The 19,180-nt window shown below is 50.9% G+C and overlaps 1 protein-coding gene across 2 annotated transcripts in view; it reads right to left on the bottom strand.

The window, feature by feature from the left end:
- EPB41 (erythrocyte membrane protein band 4.1) overlaps window positions 1-17,180 on the bottom strand; it is a 231,912-nt gene extending 214,732 nt beyond the window's left edge. The window contains exon 1 of one of the 2 annotated variants that reach the window (XM_010380323.2): window positions 17,036-17,180. Coding sequence is in view for 1 of the 2 variants with exons in the window: in XM_030913695.1 (XP_030769555.1) it covers window positions 10,400-10,413 (14 nt within the window). In the remaining variant the exon portion in view is untranslated. Of the gene's footprint in view, window positions 1-10,399; window positions 10,896-17,035 lie in introns of those variants that run through there. The other variant, XM_030913695.1, reaches the window with a different exon arrangement.
- Between the last annotated feature and the right edge of the window lie 2,000 nt (window positions 17,181-19,180).

Genomic DNA, 19,180 nt, shown 5'->3' with positions numbered 1-19,180 from the left:
AAAAAAAAAATGCTGGGCCGGGCGCGGTGACTCATACCTGTAATCCCAACACTTTGGGAGGGTGAGGCAGGTAAATCACGAGGTCAGGAGTTCGAGACCAGCGAGACTCTGTCTCAAAAAACAAACAAACAAACAAAAAAACCTGGACTTTTGAGGCAGGCCGACCTTGGTTCAAATCAGAACTTCATCACTGAGATGCTATGTGAGTCCAGGCAATTCGCTTCCCCTCCCTTCCTTTTTTTTTTTTTTCTGTTTTTTTGAGATGGAGTCTTGCTCTGTCACCCAGGCTGGAGTGCAGTGGTGCGATCTTGGCTCACTGCAAGCTCTTCCTCCTAGGTTCACGCCATTCTCCTGCCTCAGCCTCCCGAGTAGCTGGGACTACAGGTGCCCGCCAACACACCCAGCTAATTTTTTTGTATTTTTAGTAGAGACAGGGTTTCACCGTGTTAGCCAGGATGGTCTCGATCTCCTGACCTCGTGATCCACCCGCCTCGGCCTCCCAAAGTGCTGGGATTACAGGCATGAGCCACCACACCCGGCCTTTTAGCCCCATTTTATCGCTTTGGGAACTGACGTCAGAGAGGTGAAGTGATTTGTCCAGTGTCACACAGCTAGGAAGGGGTATAGTTGGGAAGCCAGCTGTGTGTGAGTCCGGAACCCAACTCCTTGCTCAAACACTATCTTGCCTCTCTTCCCTAGTGAGGTCAAGCAGGCATCTTTATCTCTGTCTGACAGATGAGAAAGCTGAGGCCCAGCAAGAGATAGTGACGTGCCTAAGAACACACAGCACGTCAGTAACTACACAGCGACTTAAGCTCAGGCTCCTGAGTCTCAAACCCAGGATAATTTCCTCCACTTATAATCTTGAGCATCAGAAAATGCCCCCGTGTCCACTGGACATTTGGAAACCCTACACCTAGCTCCCCTGAAAGTGTGGGGAACCCCCTCTGTACCAGGCCAGGCATACAGACCTAGGGGTCTTGGGGGAAAACATTGCAGGATACTGTTCGGGGAAAACAGCGGTTGAGCTGGTGACCCATGTGTCCCTAGCTTTGGGCACCTCCGTCTTGATCTCCCTAAATCATGGACCCTGAGCTGGGAAGGGGAAAGTTCCAGAGGAAGCTGCTCCAAGCCTGGTTCCCAGTGTCTACCACAGCTCTCTGCTATGATTTCTGCTGAAAAACAAAAAGCTCGATCCTCTAGGCCTAAGTGCTAATTACCAATAATGACATAATAACCATTGCGGACCCAGCGGCCAAACAGCCCCAACTAGAAATTCTGCAAAGCTCAGGCTCCGGAACAAAAGATTTGGGCACTCCAATTGAAACTGATGCCCTGGCAGAAAATATCAGAAGCAATCAGAAGCAAAAGAACCTCAGGGTTGACCCAGCCAAAGTATGATCTGACAAATGGAAAGGATGATGACCACTCACTTTTTCTCTCATTCATACATTTATTGAGATTCTACTGTGTGCTCAAAATATTCCTAAATCCGGAGAGAATAGGCTTCATATAGTCATTAGTTTATACCCTAAATATTTACTGAGTACTTCCTATGCACCACGCACTGTTCTAGGTACAAGGGATATAACATTGAATAATACAGACAAAAATCACCATCATCACAGAGCTTACATTCCAATGGGAAGAGAGACAATAAATAATAAAATATAGTATGTCAAAGAGTGATAAGTGCTATGGATAAAAATAAGCAGAGAGTGCTGAGGTTAGAGGACAGAAAGGTGTTACAATGTAAGATAGTCAGGAGGCCTGGTGTGGTGGTTCACACCTGTAATCCCAGTACTTTGGGAGGCTGAGGTAGGAGGATCACCAGAGGTCAGGAGTTCAAGACCAGCCTGGCCAACATGGCAAAACCTCATCTCTACTAAAAATACAAAAATTAGATGGGCATGGTGGCATGTGCCTGTAATCCCAGCTACTCAGGAGGCTGAGACAGGAGAATCCCTTGAACCTGGGAGGTGGAGGTTGCAGTGAGCCAAGATCGTGCCATTGCACTCCAGCCTGGGCAACAGAGCAAGACTTCATCTCAAAATAATAACAATAATAATAATAATAATATAAAAATAGGCCAGGCGCAGTGGCTCACAGCTGTAATCCCAGCACTTTGGGAGGCCAAGGCTCACAGATTATGAGGTCAAGAGATCAAGACACCCTGGCCAACATGGTAAAACCCTGTCTCTACTAAAAACACAAAAATTAGCTGGGCATGGTGGCGCATGCCTGTAGTCCCAGCTACTGCGGAGGCTGAGGCAGGAGAATTGCTTGAACCCAGAAGGCAGGAGGTTGCAGTGAGCTGAGATCGTGCTACTGCACTCCAACCTGGCGACAGACAAGACTCCGTCTCAAAAAATAAATAAATAGCTGGGCACAGTGGCTGACGCCTGTAATCCCAGCACTTTGGCAGGCCAGGGCAGGCAGATCACAAGGTCAGGAGATCAAGACTATCCTGGCTAACACGGTGAAACCCCATCTCTACTAAAAATACAAAAAATCAGCTGGGTGTGGTGGCAGGCGCCTGTAGTCCCAGCTACTCAGAAGGCTAAGGCAGGAGAATGGCATGAACCCAGGAGGCAGAGCTTGCAGTGAGTAGAGATCTCGCCACTGCACTCCAGCCTGGGCGACAGAGCGAGATTCTGTCTCTAAATAAATAAATAAATAAGATAGTCAGGAAAGGTCTTATTGAGAAGGTGACATTTAAACAAAAAGTTTAAAGAGATGAGAGAACAAGCTACAAAAGTGTTTGGGCGTAGAGTATACTGGGTCAAAGGACTAGCAAGTGCAAAGGCCCTGGGGTGGAAGTGTGCTTGATGGGCTTGCCTGGGATCATGCCTCTAGTCATTAATAGCTGAGGGGCCTGGTGGGAAAGGAATCAGACACAGACAGACTAATGTACTTAAACTCTCTTTAGCCTCAGGACAACCCAGGAGGTAACATTTTGCCCACTATTCTCACCATCTCACAAAGGCGTGAGACCAAGAGAAGAGAAGTAAATGATCCAGCCAGGTGCAGTGGCTCGTGCCTGTAATCCCAGCACTTTGGGAGGCTGAGAGGGGCGGATCACTTGAGGTCAGGAGTTCAAGACCAGCCTCGCCAACATGGTAAAACCCCATCTCTACTAAAAATACAAAAATTAGCCTAGTATAGTGGTACATGCTTGTATTCCCAGCTACTTGGGAGGCTGAGGTAGGAGGTTCGCTTGAACCTGGGAAGCAGAGGTTGCAGAAACCCGAGGTCATGCCACTGCACTCCAGCCTGGGTGATAGAAGGAGACTCCATCTCAAAAAAAAAAAAAAAGAAGTAAATGGTCCCGCATCACACAGCTAGAATAGGCAGGTCCGTCTGACTCCGCCTTTCCGCTTCTAGTCTCTGGCCTATCTGTGGAAACTCTAAATATTTATTGAGTGAATGAATAACTCAATCAATCCTATACATTTCTCAAATCCTTCCTTCTTAATGAACTCTTTTTTGACTTCTTATTATCTCTACCAATCATAGAATAATGATGACAACAACGACAATAATAATTCCAACATGTCTGTCAGCTACGGACTGAGTACTTCATACGAATTATTTAATTTAGCCCTTAAATAATCCTATGAGAAGATGCTAATATTTTTCCCATGTTATAGGGGAAAACACTGAAGCTCACTTAGGTAAAACAACTTGCGAGAGGTCTCACAGCTGGTAAGGGATGAAGCTGGGATTTAAACCAAAGTCTCTCTGCTCACAAATCCCTACTTTTAATCCTGTAGTATTAGTAGAAACCTCTGACCTCAATCCATCCCCTTCCTTTTTTAAATCAGAAAATGAAGGCTCAGGAAGGTTAGGTAATTTGCCCAAGATCTCACAGCATAGAGAGCTAGGGGGGCTGGTGTTCCTTTCACTCTACCATTTTTGGGACTGGGAACCAGGTTTTCTCTTTTAGGCCTATTTCCCAGCCTCTGTGAAAGTCTTGAAGTCATCTAGCTCCCGAGGATGGTTCCAAGGAGTTCACAGTCCATCACTGTCCCCCCAGCGTAAGCCTGGATGGCATGGGGCCCTTCCTACTCTCTGCTTTTCCTGAATACCTGCAGTGGCATCATCGGAGGCTGCAGAAGGGAACCTGTCTTGGGTGGGGCTAGGGTGTCCCAGGAAAGGGGGAAGAGGGTAGGGAAGCATAACAGATGCTGAGCCTCCTGCTTTAAAACTGGCTTATCAGGTGCAATTTGTTCAATAGAAACCGTAGCAGATACTCCCAAGTCCCTAGATCAGGAAGGGGAAAGGCAGAAGAAGTTTTTAAGAGGCAGCAGCTATAACAGTAGCTTCCTGCCACTGAGGACTCACTAGGTGCTTTCTGTACATTATTGCCGATCCTTACGGTAAAATCAGTGCCACTCTACAGCGGAGAAAACTGAGGCTCAGAGAGGTAAAGTGACAGCCAAGACCACTGCACCACATGCATCTATGGGACAGTGCACAGAGGGTCTGGAGACCTGGGCTTCTACTGTATGACCTTGCACCAACAGACACTTGCTCTGATCTGCGGTCCCTGTGTCTGTTCCATAAGGGACTTGGTGGCTAGCGTCTGTTGCATGATCCAGAAGGCTGAGGGATCCAGCTCTACCCTGACCACCAGACCTCCAGAAATACTGAACATCACACTCTTCTCACAAGTACCAGAAAAAAAGGGCTTCCTTATCCACTCCCAGAGGGGGTGGATTAAAAAAAAAAGCTATCTATTTTCTATTTTCTAAATATGTGTTCTGTTTCAAGGCTGCTGCTGGCTTTGGCCTCCAGCCAGGGCAGGGCCTCTAGTGCAGGGAGTGGGAGAGTGCCCAGGCCTCAGGACTGAGAATCCTGGGGCCCAAGGCCAAGGCAGGCAAGGGGCAGGAGGGGCGCCAGCTTGGCAGTGGGCCAGGACCCCTCTAAAGACGGGCTTGTTTCTTTTTTTTTTTTTTTTTTGAGACGGAGTTTCACTCTTGTTGCCCAGGCTGGAGTGCAATGGCACGATCTCAGCTCACAGCAACCTCTGCCTTCCAGGTTCAAGTGATTCTCCTGCCTCCCAGTAGCTGAGATTATAGGCATGTGCCACCATGCCCGGCCAATTTTGTATTTTTAGTAAAGACAGGGTTTCTCCATATTGGTCAGGCTGGTCTCAAACTCCCGACCTCAGGTGATCCGCCTGCCTCGGCCTCCCAAAGTGCTGGAATTACAGGCGTGAGCCACCACGCCCGGCCGGGTTTGTTTCTTTATATTTTCCTTCTTTTCTTGGCTAGAATGGGCTGCCAGGAGAGGTAAAGGGGAAGCAGTGGGCGGGATCAAGAAGATTGAGGAGTCCAAATAATGATGGCTTAATTAGCTCCTGTTTATGGGTGCCCAATACTTACAGACATTGGGCCAGGCCATTTGTGGAGATTATCTCATTGAAGCCTCCGCCCTTCTCTGGGAGGAAAGCCTGCTGTTCCCACTTTACTGAGGCGGAAACTGAGGTAGACAGGGCAAGTGAGTGACTAGAGGCCACATGGCTTTTCAATGGCAGGGCTGGCAGGGCAGCCAGGTTATTGACTCCTAAGAGAGGTAGCCACTTGAATGGGCTGGGGTGGTGGAGAGGAGGGGAGAAGGTGGGAACTCAAGGGGAGGAGCAGCATGGGAAGGCCCTGGCAGTCTCTCTGAGCAGAACAGGCAGTTGTGAGGGTGCAGGAAGGAGAGGGGAGCCAGTTACATCCCCAAAGCCCTGCCTGACGTGGGCCTTACTTCCCTGACCAGCCTCATCCCCTGTCACTGCCTGCCTCTCCCTTTGTGCTCCAGCCACACCAACAACAGTGTTCATCTATCCTGAGCACAGTATGCAGGCTTGAGCCTTTGCACATGCCATTCCCTATACCTAGAAAGTTGTTCCCACCATTGCCTACTTAGAGAGCTCTTACTCATCCTTCAAAGCCCAGCCTAGCTCTTTTCCCCTTGATGCGCCTGAGTTAACCACCTGCTCCCCTGGGCTCACTCTCACATGGCAATTCGTCCTTAAGGAGCAGGAACACTGCGTGAGTCACCTTTGTGCCCCCAGAACCTAGCCCATCAGTTCTCAATAAATGTTTACTGCCTTTAGTTGTATTTTATTTATCACTGAATCTTCGAGGCAAGCAAAACAGATTTTCTTATTCTCACTCTCAAGGCAAGGAAAAGGAGGGCAAGAGAGAGGGAGTGATAGGAGTACCTTCTTTTTTTTTTCTTTTCTTTTTTCTTCTCCTTCCTTTCTTTCCTTCTTTTCCTTCCTTTCCTTCCCTTCCCTCCCTTCCTTCCTTCCTTCCGATCTTCCTACCTACAGGGGTTTCACTTTGTCAAGCAGGCTGGAGTATAAATGTGCAATAACAGCTCACTGCAGCCTTGACCTCCTGGGTTCAAGGGATCCTCCCACTTCAGCCTCTTGTGTAGTTGGAATGACAGGCACATGCACAATGCCCAGCTGATTTTTGTATTTTTTGTAGAGATGGGGTTGCTCCATGTTCCCTAGGCTTGTCTTGAACTCCTGGGCACAAGTGATCCTCCTGCCTCAGCCTCACCAAAGTGTTGGGATTATAGGTGTGAGCCACCAGGCCTGGCGATTCCTGAGGTTGCACAGACACTCAGTAACACTGGTAGGTCTAGAACCCAGGGCTTTTCTGCACCACACAGCTCCTGCCTGGCTCCCACCCCAAAGAGGTCTCATCCCTACCAGACCTACCAGGGTCACCACAAGGGACCCCCAAGATAGGAGTGGGTGCCCTGGGCCCTGGTGGCCACAGGCCTTGCCCCAGTGTTCAGCTCAGGCATAGCTGCTGCCTAAGCTGAGGGGAAAGGTAGTGAGAGCAGCTAAATAGCTTTTACCCTCAACCCAGCTATGCCTCCTCCTCCCAGATATGTCCCTCAGGCAGAGACTCCAGTGGGCCCCACTGGCCCCAGGCCCCAAGATCTCCCTCTGGCCCTCTCCTCTCCTCCCTGCCACTGCAGTTCATTATCATGCCCTGCTGGCTCTGCCTCCTAAACAGACTTCACATGGCCCCCTGCTCCCCATCCCATGGCACAGTCCCCAGCCCAAGATCTCGGCATCTCTCACCTGAACAGTTCCCCCTGCCCCTGTCCCTGCCCCTCCCTACTTACTATCCAGTGACTGCCCATTGCCATGGGTCAAGTCCTCCACACTGTCATGAGCCTATCTCTTCAGCTGCATTTCCCCAAGTGCAGGTCATGGCTGTGTACCTTGGCACAGGCAGTTCCTTCGACTAGGAATGTCTTTTTTCCTGCCCTCTACATAAGAACACCTATTCAATAAAGGTGGTGTTGGTGGTTTCTGTATCCTTCTTCCCAACTAGACTCCAAGCTCCTAGTGGGGAAGATGGGAAGGACTATACAGATTCATCTTTGGGCCCCATGCCCAACACAGGGCCTGACATAGAGGAAAAGCAGATGACTAGGAAACGGAGGTACATTCTTACTTCCATGAAGCCACCTCCCTCCCTTCACAGGCCTTCAGGAGTCTGTCAGACTAGGCTGCTATCCACCTGTCCCCAGAAGTTCTCTCCCAGATCTGGAGTCTCCCGTCCGAAGAGGAACATCTTTATAATCCCCAAATCATATTCATAATTATAATAACGACAACCATTGCTACCATTTGTTGAATGCTCACCATGTGCCTCATTATTTAATCCTCACAAGAAGCCTAAGAGGTAGGTAGGTTCTTTTATTTTCCCCATTTTACAGGTAAGAAAACTGAGGCTCCAAGAGGTTAGGTATCTTGCCTAAGGTCACACAGCTGGTAAACAATAGATGTGAGATTCAAAGCCAGGTCTGTCTGACCCTCAAGCAGCAAGCTGTCCAGCCTTCTCCCGTTTTCTATTATCTTTTCTCTTTAAAACTTTTACAGCAACAGGCCTGGGTGGGGGTGCAGTGTGTGTGTGTGAATTTATTCATCCGACGAACACGCCAGTAGCTCCCACCAGCCCTGTACTGGTCACTGGCGATAGACAGAGAATTTAGATGTGCACTCTACCTCCTTGAGAGAGATAGGAGAGTTTCACATTAAGAATTTGGGCCGGGCTGCGGTGGCTCAAGCCTGTAATCCCAGCACTTTGGGAGGCAGAGACGGGCGGATCACGAGGTCAGGAGATCGAGACCATCCTGGCTAATACGGTGAAACCCCGTCTCTACTAAAAATACAAAAAAACTAGCCGGGCGAGGTGGCGGGCGCCTGTAGTCCCAGCTACTTGGGAGGCTGAGGCAGGAGAATGGTGTAAACCCCGGGGGGGCGGAGCTTGCAGTGAGCTGAGATCCGGCCATTGCACTCCAGCCTGGGCGACAGAGCGAGACTCCGTCTCAAAAAAAAAAAAAAAAAAAAAAAAGAATTTGGGCCTTAGGGCCAGGCTCGGTGGCTCACGCCTGTAATCCCAGCACTTTGGGAGGCCGAGGCAGGTTGATCACCTGAGATCAGGAGTTCCAGACCAGCCTGACGAATATGGTGAAACCCCCATCTACTAAAAATACAAAAATTAGCCAGGGATGGTGGCACATGCTTGTAGTCCCAGCTACTGGGGAGGTTGAGACAGGAGAATTGCTTGAACCCAGGAGGTGGAGGTTGCAGTGAGCCAAGATTGCACCACTGCACTCCAGCCTGGGGCACAGAGTGAGACTCCATCAAAAAACAAAAAAAAAAAAATTTGGGCCCTGGAGTGAGCAGGCTTGGTTCTGAGCCCCAGCTGTACCCCTAAAGAACTGTGGGATTCTGGGTGACTCATTTGGCTTACCCAGTGCCATGAAGCAGGGATAATAATGCCTGCTTCAGTGGGTCTCCTAGGTCACTAGGAGGAATGCATGAGATAATGTATCTGAAATAGCACAAAACCAGCCCAGCCCATAAGAAATAGCCAATAAATGGCAATAATACACATGATGACTAGCAAGTCCCAGGCTCCCTGGGCCACGGTGGGATGTAATTCTCCAGGGCCCTCCCTAGAGTCGCCTCAGCCAGAGCCAAATAGGAATATGGATAATAATGCCTAATTCACCTATTTTCTAATTAAATAATTCTTCAAGGGAGGTGTCTTTTCATAACCCTACTTTACAGGTAAGGCAACTGAGGCAGAGAAGGGGTTACAGAACCAAGTCACACAGCAAGAGTGGCTGAGCTGGAACCTCCACTCAGCTCCTCCCACACCAGGCAGAGCCCAACCCTTGTCCCAGGGTCCTGGCCAGCCTGCTGGGAAGTTCAGGGACTCCTGCGATTCCAGTCCCAGCTGGGTGAGAAGTTAGAAGTAGGAGAAATGAGCCAGAAAGAGGAACACATAGTCCCCTCCCAGAATCCCAGGATGAGCCCAGGGCTGGGAAGTTACCAAATGGGGCCCTGTGCTGTGCTCTTCTCATCAACTCCTTCCCACACCTATGTGTTGTGATATGTACATCACAGATGAGGTCTCCAAGACTCAGAGAAGAGCATGCCTTGTCCAGAGTCACACCTGGATAAGGAAAAGTGGCAGTACTAGAAGGGCAGAGTCCCTCCTCATCCCTCCAATTTCTGCCCCAGATCTTCCCAGCTGCCTCTCTTCTGATGAAAACTAGAGGCTCTGTCACTCCCTCTCCAGGAAGTCCAGTTGCCAGGCCGCTCTCTGTGCTAATTGATACATGCTTGGTTCTTGGCCCCTTACTAAGTTCAGAAGACCCAGAGCTCACTTTTCCAGAGCCCTGATCCCCAAGAAAGTCACAGTCTATTGAGGAAATAGATAGGGAATTTACATCACTATCTATAGATAGAAAATAGGGAATTCACGTCACTATCTATAGATAGAAAATAGATAGGGAATTCACATCACTGAGCCCCTATCATGCTGGGCCCTTTTGTCCATTAGCCATTTAATCCAATACAAAGCACATTGATAGGCACACTGTAAACCATCAATAAATATGTTCATTCCTTTGGAAACATTCAGTGAGCACCTACTATGTGCTACTATACTCTAGGTGCTGGAGATACAGCAGTGAACAGATGAACAAAAAATCCCTGCCCTTGTGGGGCTTACACGAATGAAAGAACAAATACACTTGTGTCCCGTAAGTATTCATATTCTTATTTTGCAGATGTGAAACTGAGATGCAAAGAATCACCCACCTGTAAGTGACAGAAAAAGGATTCTATTCCAGCCCAGTCTGCCCCAAAGACCTTTGCACTGTAGCATGTGACCAAAAAATCAGTACCCAGTATGTTTAATTGGTAGGCCCTGCTTGTGGTAGGATCCTAACTTCACAGAGTGCCCTCTCAGCATTTCTGCCCCTATCCCCGGGCCTCTCTTTACACCTCCCAGTGGCCTCAGAGCCACAGGACATGCATTAAAATCAGCTCACGTAGCAGTCGTTAAGTCAAACCATTACTCACCCAGAAGCAGCCATCGGGGTCACGCAGCCAGTCCGGGAGAGGCCATGGAGCCATCACCGCAGTGGCACATGGAAGCAAAGGACAGCAGTGAGACACACAGCACAGCCAAAGAAAAAGTCCTGTGGGGCCCCTTCTTCAGCTAGGGCCTGGGCCAGGAGGGAACCCTGCCCTCCCTCTGCCTCTGGGGTCTTGCTGGGGCAGACAACCTAGTCAGCAATAATCTGATAATCCACCCTCAGCTCATCAGGCTGCCAGGGCCCAGTCCACTAGAAGCAGCAGTGTCCCTGTGAACAAACATTAACTGAGCACCTGCTGTGTGCCAGGGGTTGGGGATACGGCCTGAAGAAGACAGACATGGCCCCTGCCCTTATGGAGCCTACAGTGCAGTGAGGAGACAATCATGTAAATAACTATTGAATTACAACTGTGATGACTGCGTCAAGGAGGAGACTTTAAGAACCTAAGCCAGCCGGGCATGGTGCCTCACACCTATAATCCCAGCACTTTGGGAGGCTGAGGTGGGAGGCGTGCTTCAGCTCAGGAGTTCAAGACCAGCCTAGACAACATGGGGAAACCCCATCTCTATAAAAAATACAAAAATTAGCTGGGTGTGGTGGCATGCCGCTGTAGTCCCAGCTACTCGGAAGGCCTAGGTAGGAGGCTCCCTTGAGCCCAGGAGTCCAGGCTGTGGTGAGCCGTGATCACCCCATTGTACTCCAGCCTGGGCAATAGAGTGAGACCCTGTCTCAGAATAAAAGAACCTGACACTTGCAATCCCAGCACTTTGGGAGGCCGAGGCAGGCAAATCACTTGAAGTCAGGAGTTCGAGACCAGCCTGGTCAACATGGTGAAACCCCATCTCCAAAAATACAAAATTAGCCAGGCATGGTGGCAGGTGTCTATAATCGCAGCTACTCAGGAGGCTAAGGCACAAGAATTGCTTGAACCTGGGAGGCAGAGGTTGCAGTGAACCAAGATCGCACCACTACACTCCAGCCTGGACAACAGAGTAAGACTCTGTCTCAAAAAAAAAAGAAAGAAAGAAAAGACAAGTAAAAGAAAGAAAGAAAAAAAAAAGAGAACGTGGGAAAATTCTGACTTCACTATTTATGGCTCTACCTTTTGTGACATTGGGGCCATTTTGTTTTGTTTTGTTTGTTTGTTTGTTTGAGACGGAGTTTCCCTCTTGCCCAGGCTGGAGTGCAATGATGCGATCTCGGCTCACTGCAACCTCCGCCTCCTTGGTTCAAGCGAATCTCCTGTCTCAGCTTTCCAAGTAGCTGGGATTATAGGTGCATGCCACCAGGCCCAGCTAATTTTTGTATTTTTAGTTGAGATGGGGTTTCATCATATTGGTCAGGCTGGTCTCAAACTCCTGACCTCAGGTGATCTGCCCCCCTCGGCCTCCCAAAGTGCTGGGATTATAGGCTTGAGCCACCGCACCCAGCCTCATTTTTACTTGTCTATGCCTCATTTATTCATCTGCAAACTGGAGATAGTATCAGTATTCACCTCACAGGGTTGATGTGAGGATTAACATGGGTTAATACATGTAATACGTCTGGAAGGATGCTTGGCACACAGTAAACTGTTCAGAAGCGTTTGCTATTGTCATTACAGGGGCTGTTGGCATGGGTTTCAGAGGGACCCAGCATGGGTGACCTACCTGACAAAGTTGCTATAGGGGGTTAATGAGACAGTGAGAGGTGAAGTTGAGTACAATGCCGGGTACCGGCAACTGCGCAATAAACGGTGGTGCTATTCTTTTTTTTTTTTCTTTTTCTTTTTTTTTTTTTGAGACAGAGTCTCGTTCTTATTGCCCAGGCTGGAGTGCAGTGGCGCGATCTTGGCTCACTGCAACCTCTGCCTCCTGGGTTCAAGCGAGTCTCCTGCCTCAGTATCCCGAGTAGCTGGGATTATAGGCTCCTGCCACCTCGCCCGGCTAATTTTTTGTATTTTTAGTAGAGACAGGGTTTCACCATGTTAGCCAGGCTGGTGTCGAACTCCTAACCTCAGGTGATCCGCCCACCCTCGCCTCCCAAAATGCTGGGATTACAGGCGTGAGCCACTGCACCCGGCCGGTGGTGTTATTCTTAGGGCTTCTCTCCAGCATAACCCCTGGATAAAGCATCTCAACAGAGGAGCTGTCAGAAATGCCCCCACCATCACAAACACAAACCCAGAACTGCAGCTTTGGACTGAAAAATGACCAGCAATCACATTCTCACCTGATTTTACAAATGCCTCATCTCCTTTAAACTTCACAACAACCCAGCAAGTGGACAAAGGAGAAACTGTTACTACTCCCACTTTAAAGATGAGGACAGTGAGGTGAAGGGACTCTCCTGTGTCCTCAGGGATGCCACTTCACACCTCCAAGCCTAGTTAAGTGACCAACCCAGGATTCTAGCTCATATCTGCCTGGATTTTGTTCTCTGGGTTTTCCCTTGATTTGTTTCCCTTCAGTCTCTGGGGTACCGGCTGCACAGCCCCAGACAAGCCTTTGAACCTCTCCAACCTCAGTCTATTCATCTGAAATATCTGTCAAACAGCTGGCACAGGATCCAAGCTGTTCCTGATCCAAACTCTTCCTTCACAGGCTCAGTCACTGTCACTCCAAGCCCTCCTCTAACCCTTTATCCTATTACTGACCTCGGCCACTAACCCGGCGGTCAAGGAGTGTCTACACTCATTTAAGTCCATGCTTTACAGATGGCGAAACTGAGGTCCAAAGTTGGCCACATACCCAAGGTTGCCTTTCAGTGCCCGGTCTGGCACCTGGGCAGTAGCTGGGTGGGGCTGCCCCTCTGGGGATACCCCTAGTGGGCGCTGGCTGACCTGGAGGTTGCTCCCTCTGCCCCTTTCTCTCTATGCTGGGCCCAGGGGCCACCCAACAAAGGCAGCACAGCTCGTTCCCCAGCTCCCCAGCCTCAACATCCCAGAGCTCAGAGCTTGCTCCAGTAGGGGTCAAACAGTTCCATAGGTAAGGGCTGAGCAATGTGGGCACCTCAGTACCCATGGGGTGGAGTTTAACTTAGTTAAGTCTGGGCTTTGGAGTTGAACCTAAGTTCAAATCCCAGCTCGGCCACTTCCCAGCATTGTGACTTTGGTCAAGTCTGTTCAGCTCCCTAAACTCCTGCAAAACAGGGATAATATTTCCCTCATGAGGTTGTAAGGATTGAATGAGTTAATGCAGCATATTAAATGCTTAGGACAGAATGTTGTGCATAGTAAATGCTTAACAGGCAGTGGCTATAATTATGATTAGAGAACAGAGGCCAAGAACAGGACTTGTGGACCCATGATACTCTGCCTTCATCTTGCTCCATCCTATCCCCTCACGTGGGGTGAGGGTAGAGGGTAGACTAAGTCCCAAACCAGGTCCTGAGGCTATAGTAATAGGTGCTGGAAGACCCATAGAGACTTTAGACTTATCTCCCATGCTCATTTCACAGAAAGGGAAACTGAAACCCAGAGAGAAAAGTGACTAGCCCACAGACTATAAAGGAGTGGAATCCCACCCCACCTTTAATAAATATCAGAATCAGCCAGGCACGGTGGTTCATGCCTGTAATCCCAGCATTTTGGGAAACCAAGGTGGGCAGATCACCTGAGGTCAGATGTTCAAGACTACCCTGGCCAACATGGTGAAACCCTATCTCTACTAAAAATAAAAAAATTAGCCGGGCATGGTGACCGGCTATATAATCCCAGTTACTTGGGAGTCTGAGGCACCTATAATCCCAGTTACTTGGGAGTCTGAGGCAACAGAATCGCTTGAACCCAGGAGGTAGAGGTTGCAGTGAACAGAGATTGTGCCACTGCACTCCAGCCTGGGCAACAGAGTGAGACTCTGTCTCAAAAAAATTAAATTAAATTAAATTAAAATTAAATATCAAAGTCTTAGGCCCTGGGAAAATTCTGAACTCCCCTATCCCCAGGAACTGTTGTACAGACCCATTCTGCAAACACCTAACAAATCTCAGGCCACCATAACTCTACGATGAGCCCTCTGTGAGTATCCTGCTCAGCTCTGTGGCTGGCAGACCTGTATATGGTGCACAATACGTGCTCAGGAAAGGCTTAGAGAATAACCAAATGAAATTTGGTTTGGTTCCACACCTCTGCTCAGGCTTCCTCTCCAGAAGTCTCTCCTTGCATCTCCCCTCCTCACTCCCACCCCAGCTTCTGTCTCACCCTGCAGCCTAGGTTCCATCAGCTGGGCTCAGCTTCAGCCAACAGAGGTCTGGACCTCCATGCAGACTGCACAGTGTCAGCATCTTCCTAGCTAGATGGATGTTCCTGCCCAGCACGGCCAGCCAGGGTCCTGGCCATGGTCCATTCTGCAGAGAGGGTGCTGGCCCTGCCCTGCCATGTCTCCACCCACACTGGTCTGGGGAGTAAGGCAGCCTGGGTGGGAACTTCTGTTGACACCTGGGGCCTACAGGAGGGAGGCCAGCCTTGGTCTAGGAGGTGGATGGATGGGCCAATCAGGAGACAGCCGGGTGTGGGGCCTCCTGGCCTTAATGAGTACCACCCACACACCCAGGCACTCCACCCATGCCCCATGTTGCTGGGACCTGGCAGGTGGTGCCTGGCTTTCCTGTACATACAGTGGAAACCTCAGGGCTTCCCCACTCCATTCCCTTCTTAAAACACACTACCGGCCTGCTATTAGACCAGCTACCATTCTGGTCTGCATACACATTGCTTTATTTGATGCTGCTTATGCCTGCAAGGTCCAGATTATTGACAAAGGACCAGCCTGGGACTCAGAGAGGTAACGTGACTCATGCAGGGTCACACAGCAGGAAAGTGGAAGGGTCAGGATTCAACCCAGTTCTGCTGTGTGCAGAGCCTACCAGGCACTGGATGTCCCCTTTCCTCCCTCCCTCTGCTCCTTTCAGCTTCTGGCTCCCTTTCTTCTCAAACCTCCTACCTCCTTGCTCAAAGTTTCTCCATGCTTAGAATTAATAATTCCCGGCCAGGTGCAGTGGCTCACGAGGTCAGGAGATGGAGACCATCCTGGCTAACACAATGAAACCCCGTCTCTACTAAAAATACAAAAAATTAGCTGGGCGTGGTGGTGGGTGCCTGTAGTGCCAGCTACTCAGGAGGCTGAGACAGGAGAATGGCTTGAACAGGAGAGGTGGAGCTTGCAGTGAGCCGAGATCAGGACACTGCACTCTAGCCTGGGCGACAGAACAAGACTGTCTCAAAAGAAAAAAAAAGAATTAATAATTCCCACCTCACACCTGCTTTAACGCCTTATTTACAGTTATTTCTGAAGTGTCTGTCTGACACTCAGGAGAGAATTCAAGGCAGGGAGTGACCCCAGTGGGTGCTCCTTAGACTTGTGGGTCTGTCATTCTATATCCCCACCCCCTCCCCAACATGCAGAAATCCCTTGGGCCTCCTCCTGCTGGTCTCTTCCCCACCCAGCCTCCTACCAGACCATCCTCCCGGCCTGGAACTTGGTGGAGGTAGGGCGCTTGCTGAAGCTCCGGGGCGCGTGCCAGTGCTCTGGCCCCTCCCCAACCCCTCCCGCTCCCCTTCAATAGCTGAGGACCTGACCCTGACGAGACACTAGGCAGCTCTCACAGGGACTCCCAGCTGCCTTAAGCCCAGCCCCAACGAGGCTCTGTCCAAGCCTCCTCCTTCTGGAGGAGAGGCGGAGAGGGGGTCGTCCGTTCCCGAACCCAGGAGCTGTGGGTCCTGGAATCACCCTCCCCAACCCTCCTCTCCCCTCCTCACTTCTGGAGCGAGCTCGGGCTCGGGTTGGTCTGGACAGGTCCCTGCCTCCAACTAGCTGGAGAGGAGGGGTCCTGTCCCACCCTGAAGAGGTGGGGCCTGCCAGGAAGTATAGGTGAGGGAGAGACAATTCTTGAGGAAAGACAGAGGACAGAGACAGGAAGAGACAGCCAAACAGAGACGACAGATGAGAGAGACAGGGAACCCAGGGATGAGAGTGAACCGGAGCCTGAACCGGACAGAGAGACCCAGGAGACCCAGACAGAGGGAAGTGCCCTAGACCGAGCCTGGCAGGGAGGGTGTGGGGCTGGCGCGGCGGCCGGGGGGGCCACCCTGGCGGGCACAGCCGGCGCCCCAGCTCGCGGGTCCCTGGGTCCGGAAACTCAAAGTCAGTTACGTAAGGGTCGGAGCGGGTCGCGGGGCTCCAGGCCCTGGCGCCCCCTCCCTCTGCGCGCCGCCCGCCCGCTCCAGCGCTGCTGCGGGCCCGGCAGGAGCATGCGGGGCCGGGCAAGGCGGGGCTGGGGGGCGGTCGGGGACTGCGCCGCCCTGCAGGGACTCGCCCGGGGACACCGAACCCAGGACCCCCGCCCCAGACAACCAGGACCGGCCGGACCCGGACGTGTCTAGCTCCGGATCCGAGCTTCCGGACCCCCTCTCCAGACTCCCACGCCCCTCCCTGCACCCCGAACTTTAAGACGCCCAGACTCCTTTGGACCCCAAGTTCGGATTCTGAAATCCGGGACCCCCGGAACCCCTCAATCCCTGACCCTCGACCCTGGTCTCGCCTCTCCCGGGACGGTCCGAGCCCTTGGGGGTGGGTTCTTCTGTCCCTCACCCTGTCCCTCCTGGGGACCGAGGGTCGCCCCCCAGGTGGTCCAGGCTCACCTGGGCTGGGTGCGGTGGGGACCCGGCCTGACCGCGTTCTGGCTCCGCGCCGCTCTCGCCCTTTAAGAGGTTCCTGCCACTTTGCCCCGCCGGGGCCTCCACCTGCACTGACAGGGCAACTCCATCGTGAGGCCCCGCCCCGCCCGCTAGGCCCTCTGATTGGCGCAGGCAACTGCCGATCAGCGGGGCGGGGAGGAGGAGGCTGGGGCAGAGGAGTGCGAGAGTCGCCGCTGGGAAGGGGCGGGGGCTGCAGGTGTGGCCTGGTCCGGGGGACACTGAGCCGGGGGCTGCTTTGATAGACCCCAGAGGTCAGGGGAGGGAAGGGCAGGGACTTCCTGGATTGACTGGTGTGACGTCATATGACAAAAGTGTGAAGCAATTTGACACGTGGTACTGCCCCTAAGGGTACTAGGTAGAGGAGTTGGTCAGAGGGGATCTAGGGAAGTGACCCTGAGGAGACTTACCTGGATCACCTGTCCTACTACTTCGTCAGGCTTGACCTTGAACAAGTCACTTCTCTGGATCTGAATTTCCTCAACCATAAATATTACAATGTTTTCCTGAGAATTAGCGATGTAAGTTAAATGTCAAGCATAGGTCTAGTACACAGTAGGCGTTCCGTAAATGCGAGTTCTGGATCCTGTCATGCCCGCCTTGCCACTCTTCTCAGTGACTTTTCCCCTCCTGATGGTCCATTCCATCAACACTGGCAGGGGCTTCCATGGTCACTGGCCGAAGACTCATTCCCTCCCTCCCATTTCAGGCCTGGGCTGGCTTACATATGCCCATGTCAGGAAGCTCACCACCCCGCAGAGTGGCCGCTTTCATTTTAAAACCAACCCTGACACTTCAAAAGCTCTTCATCACAGAATCATAGGATCATAGAATATTCCAGGCCAGAGCACTATGGAAAACTAATCCTTTCTTTGAACAAATATGGCAAACTGAGGCTCGCTGAGGACAAAGCTGCCTTCCTCTGAGTGTAGTGATCTTCCTACTAAAGTGATCTTCCTCCTAACTCGACTTCCCGTGTTCCAATCCCCAACGCTGCCACTTCCTGAGTTACTTTGGGTGAGTTACTAACTCTCTCCAAGCCAGTTTCGTCCTCTGCAAAGTGGGGTTAATAAAAGTATTTTCCTCAAGGGTTGTGGCAAGAATTGAATGAAAGAATCCATGTCAAGTGCTAAGAACAGTGCCAGTCCCAGAGTAAGCATCCAATAAGTGGTAGCATTTATTATAATTATTGATGTTATTGTTATATTGATATATAACTGAATTAAAAGTCATACATTGACTGACTCTCCCCCTGCTCCAAATTCACTGAGGCCTTCTCTGAGTCAGGTCCTGTTTGAGGCTTCAGGGCCCTGGTTCCTGCCTTCAAGGAGCCCATAGTCTAGCAGAGGAGGGTCAGATTGAGCCCTTAGACCTGGGAGATGTTTTCTGATAGAGGGAGGTGGGCTCCAAGGGATTAGAGAAGCGTTGGATCCTTTGACCAGAAATCAGGACACTTGAGACCCTTTCAGTCCCTATCCCTGTGAATCCCCTGGGGAAGCCTGGCACACACACAACCAGGCTCCCAAGCACATTGATGTACCTTGCACTTACCTATATCACACCTGCCCACCAGACAGTATTGCCCAGGGGTTATGAGATAGGGATTTGGAGGCAGGTGAGTCTGGGTTTTGGGCCTTGGGACAAGCCACCCACCCCCCACCCCCGGGTAAAATGAGATTAATAATAGTGCTAACTTTATATAGAGCTGTTGTGATGATTAAATGAGAGTATGTGAAAATATATTTCAAATAGCAATGACTCTAGCAGCATTTTTAAATTGCTCTCACACGTACTCATGCACCCAGGAGAGTGCAGGCTGTCAAATCTTTAATTTGGCCTCTGCAAACAGTGGCTCCTCCCCCAATCCCATCCCCACCCCTGACTCAATCACAGGGCTAGGGAAAGGAAAACCCCAGCAGTCAGGTGGATGGGGTGATTCTAAAGAGCTGCTATGGGCCCTGCCCCCTCCCTGCTGGGGCAGCCACGTGGCTCTAGCTCTGTTGGGCTGAGCTGCCTGCGGGTGACTCAGCAGTGCCAGTGCCTGCCCCAGCCTGATAAGAGAGAGAGAGAGAGAGTGTGTGTGTGTGTGTG

The sequence above is a fragment of the Rhinopithecus roxellana genome, chromosome 12 (assembly GCF_007565055.1).
Source record: "Rhinopithecus roxellana isolate Shanxi Qingling chromosome 12, ASM756505v1, whole genome shotgun sequence".
NCBI lineage: Eukaryota > Metazoa > Chordata > Mammalia > Primates > Cercopithecidae > Rhinopithecus > Rhinopithecus roxellana.
The sequence above is the reverse complement of the archived record's forward strand: the minus strand, read 5'-3'. Positions and strand labels throughout refer to the sequence as shown.